Source organism: Propithecus coquereli, unplaced genomic scaffold, assembly GCF_000956105.1.
Source record: "Propithecus coquereli isolate 6110/MARCELLA unplaced genomic scaffold, Pcoq_1.0 Scaffold362, whole genome shotgun sequence".
NCBI lineage: Eukaryota > Metazoa > Chordata > Mammalia > Primates > Indriidae > Propithecus > Propithecus coquereli.
Genome location: NW_012149308.1, coordinates 1,502,245 through 1,519,519, shown reverse-complemented (window position 1 = coordinate 1,519,519; position 17,275 = coordinate 1,502,245). Strand labels below are relative to the sequence as shown.

The 17,275-nt window shown below is 44.6% G+C and overlaps 1 protein-coding gene across 1 annotated transcript in view; it reads left to right on the top strand.

Annotated features, from left to right (window-relative positions):
* Window positions 1-2,015: 2,015 nt before the first annotated feature.
* The window catches only part of MAP3K15 (mitogen-activated protein kinase kinase kinase 15), a 130,909-nt gene continuing 115,649 nt past the window's right edge, over window positions 2,016-17,275 (top strand). The window contains exon 1 of the mRNA XM_012651700.1: window positions 2,016-2,376. Coding sequence (XP_012507154.1) covers window positions 2,016-2,376 — 361 coding nt within the window. The remainder of the gene's footprint in view (window positions 2,377-17,275) is intronic.

Genomic DNA, 17,275 nt, shown 5'->3' with positions numbered 1-17,275 from the left:
TGTGCTGCAAAGGACACCATCAAGAAAGTGCAAAGAAAACCCACGGGATGGGAGAAAATATTTGCAAATCACATATTTGATAATGGACTTGTATACACAATATATAGAGAACTCTTACAACTCAGTAATAAAAAACCAAATACCCATTTAAAAAGTGGGCAAAGGATCTGAATAGACATTACTCCAAAGTTGTTATACAAATGGCAAATAAGCACATGACAAGATGTTTAACATCACTAAGCCATCACGGAAATGCAAATCAAAACCATAATGAGGTACCACTTCACACCCACTAGGATGGCCATAATAAAAATGACTATAACAAGTACTGGGAGTCTGTTTTCTGGAGAAGTTGGAGCCCTCACGTACTGCAGGTAGGAATATAAAATGGTAGGGGGGCTTTGGAAAACAGTGGCAGTTTCTCTAAAGCTTAAGCATAAAGTTACCATGTGACCTAGAAATCCCGCTCCTAGGCATATAGCCAAGACGAATGAAAACCTATGTCCACACGTTGCGTGATTCCATTTGCATGAAATGTCCAGAATGGGCAAAGCTATTGAGACAGTAGATCGGTGGTTGCCTAGGGCTGGGGATGTTGGGAGGGGGAGGATCAGAGTGATTTCTAATGGATACTGAGTTTGGAGGGGGTAAATTATGAAAATGTTCTAAACCTGATTGTGGTGGTGGCCACACAACTCTGTGAATGTACTGAAAACTATTGAATTATACACTGTAAATGGGTGAATTGTATGTGAATTATATCAATAAAACTGTTATTAAAAAAGAAGAAAAAGGCCAGGCGCGGTGGCTCACGCCTACAATCCTCGCACTCTGGGAGGCCGAGGCGGGCGGATTGTTTGAGCTCAGGAGTTCGAAACCAGCCTGAGCAAGAGCGAGACCCCGTCTCTACTAAAACTAAAAATATATAGAAAAAAATTAGCCGGGCATGGTGGCGCATGCCTGTAGTCCCAGCTACTCGGGAGGCTGAGGCAGGAGGATCGCTTGAGCCCAGGAGTTTGAGGTTGCTGTGAGCTAGGATGACGCCACGGCACTCTAGCCCGGGCAACACAGTGAGACTCTGTCTCAAAAAAAAAAAAAAAAAAAGGAAGAAAAAAATCCCAAAATTTTGTGACAGTGTCCACCTTTTAAATACAATGGTATGATCTGCGGTGGTAACACTTTTTTCATATTTGGGTCTAAAATCGTGAGGTGCGTGGGATCCACAGTGAAGACCCCCTTTGGGTTCACGGAGTCTCACAGGTCTGGCAGGCGGCATACTGGGAGTCTATTTTCCGGGGCAAACGAGGTTTGCTGCTGGTGCCTCTCAGTGCCTTGTCACAGTGAAAGCCAAGACAAGCCGGCCTCTAGGACAGGGCTCAGGAGGGTCAGCGCTTGGCAGCCGGGGACGAAGAGTGCAAAATGAAGCAACCGCTCATCCCAAGGCTGGGTTAAAACTACCTCTGTATTTAGTGTGGAGTTGAATATTTACATCCAATCAATGCTTTGAAAGAGTTTTTACCCCGCTTGAAAGCTTCAAATTGCTTTGAGAAAAAAGAACGTGGGGCTCCTAATGGTTGTCAGGTTTAGAGGGATGGCTAAAAAAAAAAAAAAAAAAAGTCCTGAAGTTCCCGCTTCGGCCGTACTCCGGTCTCTGGGCGCGGCGCGGAGGCGGCGACAGGGGGCGCCCTTCGCGCTCCTGCCCTGCCGCCCTTTCCAGGCCCGCGCCCCCCGCCCCCCACCCCCGCTCGCCCTGGCGTCCCAGGCCCCGCCTCTTTCTCTCAGGCCTTCAGAGGGCACTGGGGGCAACGGAGCTGAGCTTCAGTCCGCCGCTGAGGGGCGCTGTTGTGACCTGCGTGCTGTGGGGCCACTGGTGCACGCTGGGTCGCCCGGCTCCCGTCGCGTCCCGCGCTCCAGGAGCAGGTGCCCGGACTGCGCCGCCGCTGCAACTTGTGGCTCTTGGCTGACCGCAGCCGCCAGCCACTCGTGGGACCGAGCAGGGCACGCCGGGCGGTCTGATGGAGAGCGGCGACGGGACTCCCCCGGCCGGGGCCCTCGGGGCGGCAGGAGAGTCCCCTCCGTGCCCGCTGCCGCCGGGGAGTGAGGGCACTGCCGGGCCGCCGGAGGCCGACGCGGCGGCTGAGGGCGCTGCAGGCAGCGGCGGCGGCGGCGGCGGCGAGGGCGGGCCGAGGCGGGCTCTGCGGACAGTATATGTGCGCAGCGACAGCTCGCAGGGCGGCGCGGCCGGCGGCCCTGAGGCGGGGGCGCGGCAGTGCCTGCTGAGGGCCTGCGAAGCCGAGGGCGCTCACCTCACCTCAGTGCCCTTCGGGGAGCTCGACTTCGGAGAGACGGCCGTGCTCGACGCCTTCTACGACGCAGGTGAGGGCGGCTGCCCGCTTCGCCCCCACCTCGCTCCTTTCCTTACCCTCGCACGAGCCGTGGCGCCCGCCCAACCCCCTTCCCATCCCCTCTGCCCCCTACTCTCACCTCAGGACCGCGCTACCTTTGGGGGAGGGGAGCGTGGGGAGCGTTGTCCCCTTTCCCAGATGAGGAAGCAGAGGCCGCCGGCATTTACGCTCGTTTCTTCCTCAGGCTTTTAAAATAGCGGATAACCCAAGAAACAGCGTATAACGCAGGCGGCGCTGAGCGCCCCTGCGCTCCGGTTATCCGGCTTCGCCCCTCACCCGCGGCGGGGCTGTGTGTGACAATCGCCTGGGAGCTTCTCGGACTCTAAATGTCCAGACCAGACCCCAGGCCACCGACATCGGCCTCTGAGGCCTCGGGAGTGCTTAATGCTGCCCAGGTGGCTCCGTCCTGCGGCCAGGCGTGGGAATCCGTGTCTTAAGTGTATGTCTGTGTTTTGCCTCTTAGAAATGCCTCAGGGGGCCCGGGCGCGGTGGCTCACGCCTGTAATCCCAGCCCTCTGGCAGGCCGCGGCGGGTGGAGATCGCTCGAGGTCAGGAGTTCGAGACCAGCCTGAGCAAGAGCGAGACCCCGTCTCTACTAAAAATAGAAAGAAATTAATCGGACAACTAAAAATATATAGAAAAAATTAGCCGGGCGTGGTGGCTCATGCCTGTAGTCCCCGCTACTCGGGAGGCTGAGGCAGGAGGATCGCTTGAGCCCAGGAGTTTGAGGTTGCTGTGAGCTAGGCTGACGCCATGGCACTCACCCAGGCAACAGAGCGAGACTCTGTCTCAAAAAAAAAAAAAAAGAAAAAAGAAATATCTCAGGGTTCAATCCCTGCCCTCAACACACACCGACAGTGGGGTGCGACCTAGCACCCTGTGACAGGTATTTTATGCCGTAATGCACAGCGTTCATGGGTTCTGGGCGACTGTCGCTGGCGTGGGACACTAGCTCTCCACGCTCACTGTAATAGGCGAGCCGCAAGGATCCGGCCTCCGATACAGTACTTCGGGTTGGCAACGGTTTCTCTAGGTGAGGAGTGAATAGTTGCTTGGCTGTTTTCCTTACCGTGCCTTTGTGAGACAGTAATTACTTGGGAGTCCTTGTGCCTCAGTTTCTCCGTTGACCAAAGGGAGTAACAGAGCCTATCCTGAACCTAAAAGCATATGAGACAGTAACTGGGAGGAGGTGCTTTGCCGAAATAGTAAGCCGGGTTTATTACCATTCATTCTTTGCCGGGGGCACCACACATCTGGGTGGGGGTATTTTTGTGCGTTTTTTTGGTGTGTGTGCGCGCACGTGCTTTTTTTTTTTTTCCCCCCAGAGCAAATCCTTCCCAGCTAGAAGGGGGGGCAGGTGTCAGGCTTGTTTAAACAAGTGGCAGCTGGACCTGTTGAAAACACTCTCCTGACATTTCTGACCACACTGAGTATCCCCTTCGACACATCTTTTTAGAAACGTTGTTCAGGAGCCCACTTCACCTACAACCACTTAGTTTTCTCGATTTCTATTCATTCTGTTCCAAAATTGGAGCTTGAACAGACTCTTCTCTGAGTGGTTAAATGTCCTTTTTGCCATTAGGCACAACGCTATCCTCCTACCTTAGTGGGTTTATGGATTAAACAGATTACTGACGCACATATAACGTTTATGAATGTCGCCCAAGTGCCAAAGGCTTGTCATCAAAGGAGTGGTAAGGAAAACAGCCCGCTTCCTCGTCTCTACCACTCACAGATTTTTGGCATCACCGCCAAAAAGATACAAATCTGTCACTTCTTTGTAGAAGTTCTAAAACTACGCTGTCCAATTTGGTAGCTACTAACCACATGTGGGTATTTAAAGGTAAATTAGTTAAAATGCAATCAAAATAGTTTCTTACTTGCGCTAGCCACATTTAAAGTACTCAGTACGCACAGGTGGCTCCTATGTGGGACAGCAAATCTACAGAGCGTTTTCCTCATCTCAGGAGGTCTCAATAGTGCTGATCTAGAAAAAGGCTTGTGAGGGAGGGGAACTGCTGAACCGACCCAAGTGTGTTTTAAGGGCGATCATAGATGTGAAATTTAAGTGCTTGCTATCTGCCGTTCTCATAGAAGTTTCTCACAAGTCAAAGCTGGGTTTGATTGTGGTTTTCCATCCCCCTGTACTGTTTTATGGGTCTAAATCTTGAGGCTGTACGTCACCAGCGCCTGGGTGATTCAGTGAGCTGCGGGAAAGGCGCAGGCAGGCCTTCGTCCTAAGCAAGGACAAGCGGATGCTGCTGTGAATGAATACTGTCATGGGCCGTGAGGGGCAGGGCACAGCCCATTTGTTTCAACCGCGGCAAAATATAAATAACAAAATTCACCATTTAACCGTTTTATTTTATTTTATTTATTTATTTATTTATTTTTGAGACAGAGTCTCACTCTCTTGCCTGGGGCGAGTGCCGTGGCGTCATCCTAGCTCACAGCAACCTCAAACTCCTGGGCTCAAGCGATCCTACTGTCTCAGCCTCCCGAGTAGCTGGGACTACAGGCATGCGCCACCATGCCCGGCTAATTTTTTCTACCTATATTTTTAGCTGTCCAATTAATTTCTTTCCATTTTTTGGTAGAGATGGGGTCTCGCTCTTGCTCAGGCTGGTCTCGAACTCCTGAGCTCAGAACAATCCACCCGCCTCGGCCTCCCAGAGTGCTAGGATTACAGGTGTGAGCCACCGTGCCCAGCCCATTTAACCATTTTAAAGTGCTGATTTCAGTGGTATTAGATAGATTCACGCTGTTATGCAACCATCACCAATATCCATCTCCAGAACTTTTTCCGAAAGCCTTTTCAATAGTGGTTTTAGCAGCAAAATTGAGAGTTCCTGTACACCCCCTGTCCCCTCCACAACACAACCTCTCCCGCTATCAACATCCCCCACCAGAGCGCGGCACTTGCTACAACTGATGAACCTACGCATATACTGACATATCATAATCACCGAAAGTCTTTCATTGACTTTAGGGTTCACCCTTGGTGTTGTGCATTGTGTGTTTGGATGAAGGTGTAATGACATGTATCCTCCATGATGTTATCATGCGGAGTATTTTCACTGCCCTAAAATTCCTCTGTGTTCTGCCTATTCAACCCTTTGGGTTTTATCATCCCAAACTGAAGCACTGTACTCATTAAACAATAACTCCTCATTTTTCAACCCCCCCAGCTTCTGGTAACCACCATTCTGCTTTGTCTCTATGAATTTGCCTATTCCAGATATTTCATATAAGTGGAGTCATACAGTGTGTGTCCCTTTGTGACTGGCTTATTTCACTTAGCATAATGTCTTCAAGGTTCATCTGTGCCGTAGCATGTGCTGTGGACATGGTGTATGGATGTCTGAGTCCCTGCTTTCACTTCTTTGGGGTGTGTATACCCAGAGGTGGAATTGCTGGGTCATATGATAATTCTATGTTTCATTTGAGGAACATCCCATTTGCTTTTGGCAGACGTGGTGGTCATCTCTGTATGCCCTTAGCCCCTAGAAAGACTAGAATATATGTATGTATATATGTATTTATTTATTTGCATCTGTCATTCATCACCAAAGACTGGAATCTTGAATTCAGCAGAACTATCAATTTAGCAAGTGAGGGTCAATTGCCCAGTTATTAATACTTCCAATATTTGGAGAACAAATTATGTCCTTTTTCCCCCCCCCAGAAGAAACCCTTTCTTCTGGATCTACCTTCACTCCTTTTGTTTAATTGTCTATCTCTCTGCTTTCACTGAATTCCTAGCCATGACTTCAGCTGCCACACTCTGTGTTTGGACTGGATTTACCTGGGCAGCCTTCTCTACTTTTTTCAACTGCAGGCTGTGTCTGCCTTCTGAAGGTTCTCAGTGCTTGTGAACACTTTAAGACTGAGACATCCTGCAGGAAGGAAACCTGCGTGACCTTGTCTTGTGCTTTCCCAAACATTTTGACCATGGAAACTCTACTTTCCCAGGATGCTATTATCGAATACACTTAATGTAGTGGCAAATCTTAAAATGAGATCTGGACTGGTAGAATATATTTATCTCCCTCTGAACTTCACTCAAATGTTACTTTCCTGATCCACCGCCCTACTTCTGATTCTTTTTCTTCAGTTACGTTCACAGTGATTTTAAAAGTTGTGATGTGTTGCCACCTACAACAGGGGATGCTTGTATTTCCTAAACATTGATAAAAAGACCAAGACTAGGACTTCACTTTCCAGATTAGTCCTTTGGCTTTGCTGTTTTCTGATATCCCCTTTTCTGGCTGGCTTGTGTAAGAGTCAGTCGGGGGTACAAATTGTGGCAGAGATAGTTGTGTGACCACGAAAGATTTGTGCTCCTAGTTCTTGCTGAGAACCAAGGACAACATTTTCCAACATCCTTTGAATCTAGGTGGGATGTACAACTACTTCTGGCCAATGAAATGTAAGTAGAAGTGATGTCTGTCACTTCTGGGCCAAGGTGTTGGCATAGCTAGTAGGCCTTCTCATATTTTCTCATCCCTTTCCATTGTCTCCCTGGGAACCTTGGTGGTTCCATGTAGAAGTTGGCGGAGGCACAAGATGGAAGGTACATCAATACCTGAGTTACTCCTTACAGGATTGCTGTTGGAACATCCACTTTGGATTTTGTGTGAACAAGAGAAAAGCTTTTATTTGGTCAGGTTACTGTGATTTAGGGGTTGTTTGTTATAGTAATAAGAGAGTACAATTTAGATTATGAAAATAAAGCCCAAGTGCTAGAAGATTGTCTCCTAGGACATTCTTTATCCATAGAGTCCATGCCATGGATCATCTCATGTCATGAGTCATCATTGTTCATAATATATGCCTATTGTGGGATGGCACACTATGTTGGTGTGGGCTAAGGTGCTTGGACCATCAGGTTAATACCAGCAATGGGGGACTGGGGTGGGCGGAGATATTTTATCTTCTTTCATGGTTTTACCTGTTTGGGAGGCAAGGTAACTTTTTCCTTTTGTATTAAATAATACTGTTGTGATTCTGTTATTTTGGATGCAACAGTGATATTGGGCTTTCTGCAAAACTAAGATATGTAATAGTTTAAAATAAGGTTAGCTCTAGTTTTCTTTGCTGCCTTTTATGTGGGTTATGTCACTTCTCCCTCTGCAGTGGTATTCCTGGACTCTTTATTAGCTTGCTGCATTGTGTGGCAGACAGTGCTCACCAAACATCTATATATTCTTCCATGTTTTCTAATATCCCTTGGGCCCTCGTGTCTGTGCCGGTCAATGCCACGTGAGTAGCAGCAACAGGCATCACTTTGGGCCGAGGAAGTTAGACGGTGCACTTCCTCCATCTCTCTTTGCCTCTGTTGTGGCAAACTTGAAGATCACGTGTTTAAGCTGGTAGTTAAGGCACTGAAATTTTGGGGCCTTGTCTGTGGTAGCAGCATAGCCTAGCTTATCCTGATGCATACAGCTTGCCATGCATTCTGCTAGAAATGCTTAAATGTATCTTTTGGCTCAGCTCGCTTTAGTGGGCTCAATCCGCACGGGTATTCACTCCTCAGAAAGATGCCTTAAGACTTCTTATAATTGTCTGGGTACTCTCTCTTCATCATTCTGGAAAATGCATAAAGTTCAAAGATGGTCCTGTGGGACACGTGGGTTTGATGGTTGTGGAATGATGAAACAGGCAGCCCTCTGATTCAGTGCCAATGTTTTGTGTGGCATCCACACATGGTCAGGCGATTGGCCAAATCTATTTCTAGCAGAGTATAGGGACAATAGTTAATTTAGACATTGCCTTCTCTAAGTAAACATGGATGAGTAAAATCATCCACCTAGCAGTTCATGTCAGAAACCTAGAAGTCAGCCTTGACTCCGCCATCTCCCTCATTGCCAAGTCCAGTTAATTACTTCCAGAATGGTTCTCAAATCTGCCTGCTTCTATGTGCCCTGCTACCATCTTCGTCCAAACCCCATCTTCTCTCCTCTGAGTTACTGCCAACAGCTTTGTAACTGGTCTCTCAAAACTGGGCCAATCTTGGTGCGTTCCCATCCATGTTGTCTGCCTAGAAGCCACTGTAGCCTGGCTTCTGTCCCCTCCCCCACCTGCAGTCTTCCTCTGGGCAATCAATACCTGTTCTGCTTTCACATCTGAATTCCTCAAGGAAGCCTTCGTGGACTCCTTTCCTTCGCCCTGCTGGCTTTTGCATGCTGAGGTTTGCTTTCCTAGCAGGCAACACAATTGTGATTAAGTAATTATTGATTTAATGCTTTTCTGCCAGACAGCAAACTCTTCAGTGGTAGGGAGCCAGATGCAGTCTTCTTTGCTACTGTTTGAATGATTCCTAGGAATATCCACCCAGCTCCTTTTAAGAGTAACTATCAGTGGGCACAGATGACACTTTCCTTTTCCTGTTGAGATGAAGCAAAACTTGTTTGGTGCCCTCAACAGAAATTCAGAATGTAGTTTCCTGTGGCAACCATGTTGAAAATGGTGTCCAAGCCATACAGATAGTGCACTTATGATTTTATTAAGAAATAAGATACATCCTAATAATAAATTTCTGGGTCTGAACCTTTCTCCTCAGCAGTGCATATGCAATAGAAGAAACTAGAAGAACTCACACTGGACATGCTGGAACGGAAACAGTGGTTTTAGTTGTGTGCTGGGAATACTGGTTCTTTTTCTTTTGGCTTGTCCACATTTTCTATAATGTATGTTCTAGAATATAAGGATGATTTTGCTTTAAACAGGCACATTAGGAGATTAAAAATGGGGTTGTAACTTGGAAACCTTCTTCCCCTCTCCTTCCCTGCTGGAGTGAATGGCCTGGTGTGCTCAGGCCAGGCATCAGTGACTTCGCTTCCAGGGACTAGGCCATACCAGGGGTGGGGAACCTGCAGCCTCAAGGCCACTTGTGGCCCTCCAGATCTCCGAGTGCAGCCCTTCGACTGAATCCAAACTTCACAGAACAAATCCCAGTCAAAAGGCCACACTCAAGGATCCAGAAGGCCACATGTGGCCCCAAAGCCACAGGTTCTCCTCCCCTGCGTGGCCCAACCTCAGCTGTCTTCTGCCGGACCTGACTGCTGGCTTGCCCGTGGGGGCCCTTGCCTGAGTCCCCTTCCTTTCTGTGCTGCTGATAGTGCTACTGACTCAGCATTGAGCCTGGAACTTTCCTCAATTCTTAGTCATGTGCGTTGACTTTGAAAGAAGCATTGCACCTGCAGCATTTAATTGAGATGTTGCTGTTTGAGCCTTGAGTGTATTTTAGGGTAGATGGATATTTGTGGGCTGGTCTTCCACCTTATTGGCTATGTAGTATTTGTTATAGGGTGAAATGTATTCTCAGTTCTCAGCAATCAACTTCTGAAGATAGTTTTGGAATATAAGCCATCAACTTTTTCCAAAGCCTTCTATGTATCTGGCTTTGAGACAGGTGCTATTTAAATCCTGGGTCAAATAATGTAGTTGGAATAGGACTGAACTTTTACTAAGTAGGCTGGAAAAATTCTTGCTTCCCAATACCTCGCACAGGTTTTTAGCTATTGGGTGTGACATGACTTGGCAGAAATGCCTGGTGGTTGTTGGGGCTTGGCCGTAGGGGTGGAGGTGGGGTCTGCAGAGAAGAATGGAGTTGGGTGGTGGGCCTTGGCAGGAAGTAGAGCTCATTCAGGAATTGGAGGCTTCAGGAGGCTGGCCCAGGGACCAGGCAGAGTGGACACAGAAGGGGAGGGGAAAGAGAAGGTGGAGAGAGGCAGAAGCATTTGATGTGGATGACTTTTTTTTCTAAAAAAAATTTTTTTTACCGTGGAAAATTTCAAGCACGTATGTTACCCAGCTCTGACAATTATTAACATTCTGCCATTCTCATTTCTTCTTTATCCATTCCCCACCCCATACTTCATACTTACTTTTAAACATTTTAAGTGTAAAACGTATATACATTGAAACACAAATCTCAGCTGTACAGCTTCGAAAAATGACTAAACCTGTCTAACCCAAACCCCTATCACAATATAGAACATTTCTGTCTTCCCAGAAAGTTCCCTCACGTCCGCCTTCATTCAATCCTCCCTTCACCCCTGTTCTTGACCCCAGGCAATGACTCACCTGTTGTCATCTGCTGCAGGTTAGATCTGCCTTTTCTGGAGTTTCATATAAATGGACTCATACAGTGTGTACTCTTTCGTGTCTGTCTTCGTTTGTCCAGCATGAAAAACATTTTTGAGATTCATCCATATTGTATGTATCAGTTTGTTCCTTTTTAATGCTAAGTATGATTACACTACAAGAATATACCATAGTTAGTGTAGCCATTCTCCTATGGATGAACATTTGGGTTGCTTCCAGTTTGGGGCTATTAACAAGTAAAGCTGCTGTGAACATTTGTATACAAGTCTTTCTGTGGACCAGTGTTTTTACTCCTCTTGGGTAAATACCTCGGAGTGAAATGGCTGGATCAAAGGTTAGATGTATGTTAAAATATATAAGAAACTTCCAACCTTTTTTCTTTTCTTTTTTTTTTTTTTTTTTTGAGACAGTCTCACTCTGTTGCCCGGGCTAGAGTGCCATGGCATCAGCTTAGCTCACAGCAACCTCAAACTCCTGGAATCAGGCCAGCCTCCTGCCTCAGCCTCCCGAGTAGCTGGGACTACAGGCATGCGCCACCATGCCCGGCTAATTTTTTCTATATATTTTTTAGTTGTCCAATTAATTTCTTTCTATTTTTAGTAGAGACGGGGTCTCGCTCTTGCTCAGGCTAGTTTCGAACTCCTGACCTCAAACAATCTGCCCGCCTCAGCCTCCCAGAGTGCTAGGATTACAGGCGTGAGCCACCGCGCCCGGCCCCAACCATTTTTCTGAAGTGGTTAAACCATTTTATATTTCCAGGACCAATTCATGACAGTTCCGGTGGCTTCACATCCTCACCGACACTTTGTGTTATAGTCTTTCAATTTTGGCCTTTCTCATGGGGGTTAGTGGTTTCTCATTATGGTTTTAATTTGCCTTTCCCTGATGATTAATGATGTTGAGTACCTCTCCATGTGCTTTTTGGACATGCAGGTATCTTCCTTTGTGAGGTATCTGTTCAAGTCATTTACCCATCTAATTGGGTTGTCTGTCATCTTATTACTGAATTATCACAGTTCTTTATATGTTCTGGATTTAAGTGCTTTGTCAGAAATATATTTTGTGAACATTTGCTCCTAGACACTGACTTGCTTCTTCATCTACTTAATGGTGGCTTTTGATGAGCAGAAGCTTTTCATTTTGATGAAGTCTAATTTAGAATATTACTCTTTTATGGTTGCTTGCTGTATCTTCCCTAAGAAATCTTACAGGTTGTAGTTGTGCAGGTACTCTTTATTACGTGTTCTTCTAAAAGCTTTATAGTTTTAGCTTTTTATATTTAGATCTGTAATTCCTCTCAAATGAACTTCGACACAGGTGCCATTTGATAAACTGAGCCTGACACCTGGCCTCAAACATCTGGAAGGCCAGCCTTGCCTGGGATGAGCGCTCCAGGCACTTTGAGTCTGGACAGCTGGACCACAACTGCCACCTTTTCATCTCATATCCAAGAAAGTACAGGAAGCACAGGTTCTCTTTCAGGAGAGTGGGCTTTCTGCTTTCCTGAGCAAAAACTTCCAAAATAGACCCATAATAAAACTTTACCAACATGTCTTCTATCATTATTTCCCACTGCCCCTGGTAATAGAAGTGGCGAAAGAGAAAGGACATTGGCTTTATGGGCCAGAGTTTGAATTTCTACCCTATTGTTTATTGGCTATGTGACCCCAGATAACTCACTTCATATCTCTGAGCCTCCTTTAAAAAGATGTCTATGTAGAGATTCAAGCTCAGTGCCTGCAACTTAGTAAGTGCTCAATAAATGTCTGCTCCCCTGTGTCACTCCCCTCTGCCCCTACCAATAAACATACCAGAACCTCAGTATAGAATGAAATGTGCTTTGTGAAAGAATAAATTGCCAAAACCCAGCGTGTGAACTTATCTTTTTCACAAAGTGTTAAGTTAATGCTTCCATAATTTAGACTCTAGTTTATTAGAATAAGTTATAACTACATTATGAGGTATCCAATACATGTTAAAGCATGTGTCTGTGATTAAATTAATGATATCCAGTCTTTCAATAGCTATGTTTCTGTTTATCACATTTCATTCATTAGTGTATATGTTATTTGTATGCATTATTTAAAAGAAAAATTACATAGTAAAAAAAAATTTTTTTAAAAGACTCAGGGCTCAAATCCCTTGGACAATCATCCTGTAGTGGGGTTACATTATACTCCTGCAATATGTAAGGAAAGTTTCCAAAGTTTTGAGGTTGGAGATTCCATCCTAATTCCATTCATTCCTTGTCCCATGGCGAGGAAAAGGCACAAATCCTGCTTTAACTGTGCCCTTTATTCTGTCTTTTTATCGAGGTCTAACATGCACACATACACGTACACACACACATATATATATGTATAGAAAAAGGCACACTCTTGAGTGTACTGCTGAGTTTTCATGGACTGTACACACTATGTACCCAGCACCCAGACCAAGAAAGCAGAAGCTAACAGCACCCCAGAGTGTGTCCACTTCTATTTTCTAGCCCCACTCCTGGCCAAGAGTAACGACTATCCTGATTTCTCATCAGCATGAGTTAATTTTGCCTGTTTCTGTACTTTCTATAAATGGGATAATAGAGTTTGTACCTTTCAGTGTCTGGCTCCTTTCATTCACCATTATGTTTGTGGGATTCCTCTATATTGTTAATATGGCAATCATTCCTTCTCGTGTTTATGTAGTATTTCATTGTAAGACTATAGCACAATTTGTTTTCTACTGTTAATGAACATTTGAGTAGTTTACAGTTTGGGACTATCATGAACAGTGGTGCTGCTATGAATATTCCAATATTTGGGTTTTTTCTTTTTTACCAGCTTTATTGAGATATAATTCACCCTCTTAAAATGTGCAGCTCAGTGGTTTTTAGTATATTCAGAGTTGTACAACCATCACCACTATCTAATTTCAGGCCATTTTTATTACTCCCAAAAAGAGCCCTATACCTATTGGCAGTCATTCCTCATTCCAGCCACCTACCCCATGACCCAGGCAACCATTATTCTACTTTCTTTCTCTATAGATTTACTTATTTATATAAATGAATTAATAGGTAGCCTTTAGTGTCTGGCTTCTTTCACTTAGCATGTTTTCAGGGTTAACCCATGTCGTAGCATGGATCAGAACATCATCCCTTTTTTATTGCTGGATAATATTACATTGTGTGGATATACCACATTTATCCATTTATCACATAATGGGCATTTTGGCTATTTCCACTTTTTGACTATTGTGAATAATGCTTCAAACTTTTATGTGGACATATGTTTGCATTTCTCTTGGGCATATACCTAGGAGTGGGATTTCTGGATCACATCGCAACTGTATTTAATCCTTAACAAATTTTATTGTAAAAAATGCTTAACGTAAAATTTACCACTTTCACCATTTCTAAGTGTACAGTTCAGTAGCATTAAGTCTTCCACATTGGTGTGCAACCAATCTCTAGAACTCTTATCTTGAAAAATTAAAACTTTGTACCCATTAAAGAACTCTTCCCTATTTCCCTCTCCTCCCAGCCCCTGGCAACCACCATTCTACTCTCTGTGTCTATGAATTTAGCTACTCTAGATACTTCATAAGTGGAATCATGTAGTACAGGCAGTCCCCGGGTTACAGACAAGATACATTCCTGAGAATGTCTTTAGATCGGATGTGTCTGTAACTCTGATCCCTGATGAACGGTGCATATACGGTAATAATGATATAATGGCTCATGTGGTAATACAGTGTAATTATGTAATAATAATATACCCCTGTACTGTAATAATAAATTACAGAAACTATTGTGCTCATTCTTTTAATTCAAACAAATAGAACATGAAAACAAACACACACTAAAAGTTTAGGAGAAATTTCAAAATATAATATTAAAGGTTGACACTCACCTAATGTTGCATCGATGTCTTGCTTACTGGAAGAGGCGTTTTTGAGGCAAGCAGGCAGCTGATGTGAATCGGAAGGTGATGACGGGGGTGGAGCGGGGGCTGGAGGATCAGGGTTTGATTCTGCTGCTGGAGGAGGGACCTTATCACTGAAGTTGGTTTCTTGAAAAAGGTATCTAGGGTGTCTGCACAGCCTTTTTCTCTTTTTCACCGTAAATGGCCTTGTAGCAGCTGATGTTCTCACTAACCGCACAGTAAACCTTTGTAAACTGTGCAATGTTAGGGTCTTGCTCCTCAAGCTTAGCAAATCCTGCTTCAGTGAGACGAAAGGCTTCAGCTAATTCTTTTCTCGTAAACTTTCTTGGGCCTGCATCTTCTGATTCTTTGTGTTCTGTCAGCTGCTCCTCTATCCACAAGACTAGCTGTTAGCTCAAAGATGCTGCGCCAACGCACTGCTTGTGCCTGCGGGTTTGTTTACATACACGAAAGAAACTACTTCCTGAATTATTTAATTATGAATTATCCTTATGGGGAACCTTGGGAGCCTGTTGGCAAGTATGGAATGCTGTAACTGGGTCATCTGTGACCTGGGGACTGCCTGTATCTGTCTTTTTCTGTTTAGTTTCTTTCACTTAGCATAATGTCCTCAAGGTTCATGCATGTTGTAGCATGTGTCAAAATATCCTCTGTAAGGCTGAATAATATCGCATTGTATGTATATATCACATTTTGTCTACTCATTCATCCATGGATGGACATTTGGGTTATTTCCACTTTATGTTAACCATTTGAGGAACTGTCAAATTGTTTTCAAAGCAGCTGCACCATTTTACATTACTACCAGCAATGAATGGTAAGGGTTCCAGTTTCTCCATATCATTGCTGACACTTGTTATTGTCTGTCTGTATTTGTTATAGCCATCTTAGGGGATCTGAAGTGTTTTTTCCTGATAACTAAGGATATTGAGTATCTTTTCATGTGATTATTGGCCATTCGTTTATTGTCTTTGGAGAAATGTCTATTCAAATTCTTTGCCCATTTCTTAGGTTGAGTTGTCTTATTGCCGAGTCGTAAGAATTCTTTATATATTCTAGACACAAGTCCCTTGTCAGATATGTGATCTTCAAATGTTCTTCCCATTCTATGGGTTATATTTTAACTTTCTTGATGTTGTCCTTCAAAGCACAGAAATGTTTAATTTTGATAAAGTCCAATTTATCTGTTTTTCTTTCATCCCATCTATGCCATTCCCCCTAAATTTTTCTTAGTTTATTTGTCCTTAGGTGTCTCTTTATGTCAGGTGCTAGAAAGCTACAATGTGCAGGCCAGCTGCCTTTATTTTATAAATAAAGCTTTATTGAAACACATCCATACCCATTCATCTATGGCCACTTTCAGGCTATAATGACAGGGATTGTTTGGCCTGAAAAGCTGAAAATATTTCTGTGGCCCTTTACAGAGAAAGCTTGCCTACTCCTGCTTTATGTAAATGAGAGCACATATAAATATACAGTCTTATTCTCCCTTTCTTATTCAAAAAATACCAGCCACCCCTTCCTTTTTTCAGTTAAGTTTTGCCTGGATGTATTTTCTAATCGATACATGGGAATCTTCTCTATTCTTCTTCATATCTGGTTAGTACTTCATTGGGTGGATGTATCATCATTTATTTTACCAATCCCTTTTTGAGGGACACTGGGTGTCTATTTTCTTTGTTTTTGCTATTGCCAAATTCTGTTTCAGTCGTACCATCAGTTCTGATTTCAAAACCTTTCAGTGCTCTTCAGATTTGACCCATGTGTGTAACACCCAGTGGCCAGCCTGGGCCCTGGATGGTGGTCTATCTGCTCTCAAAGTCTCTGGTCTTCTGTTTTGGATCAGATTCACGCTTTCATAGCTTGGGGTGGGGGAGCCCAGGAATTCATAAACAATTTGGGGGGCTGGTTTTCCAAAGTTCCTCCCTCTCTACAATCTCCATTGTACTTTCCGGTTTACTGGGGCTTCCTTTGGCAGTTCTGTGGCCAGAAAGCTGGGGCTTTAGTTGTCCCACTCTGCCTCACGCTGCCCATAACTATGCCCATGTCTGAGGCCAGGTGTTGAGAGACAAGTAAAAAGCCATAGAGGGTCACCCTACCCTCTTGGGACTATAGCTCCTCCAATTAGAAAAAAAGGTTCCCCTCTCTCAGAGTTCCAAGCACCTGGGACCCTGCTGCCACTGACTGTATCTGCTGTCATCACTGTGGGATTACAGGGGTCTTGGACTACAAGAGAGCCTAGGAAAAAGAAAAGGTTCGAGAATTTCCCTCACTCCTCTGAGCAGTAGAAGGTCCCTTTCCTGCTCCTTGGGCCAGCACTCGAGGGTGCCTCCTGGTGCTCTCTATCCATACCCAGCCACCCACTCTGGGTTTTAGGCTGCCTTTAGTCCAGGCTGAGAAAACTGGGGGAAAGTGGGAAACTTGCCATTGGTTTGATGGTACTTTGAAATCTGGTCGTCTTTCCCAGTCTGCTTGCTACCATCTACTTTTTGCATTCCTGAAATAGCTGTTCCATCCATTCTATCTAGATTTTATAGCTGCATTCAGGAAGAGATAGGGCAGAATGCATTTATTCTGTCTTATTTGGAACCAGAACTCAAATTTGTACCATTAAATTTTGAGGTGTTTTGTGCAACAGTAGTAACCAGAATATAATAAAATATCTCTGCATCTTATTGATATAGCCTACTTATACACTAAAATGTCCTCAATGCCAGCTGCATTGCATCAGACCAGTTCTATCCATACAAGATTCCTTGTATGACCATTAAGGTTGACAGCAAAAGAAGTAGAATAAGTGGAACAAAAGGAAATAGAAATTGTTGATATCATAAAGGT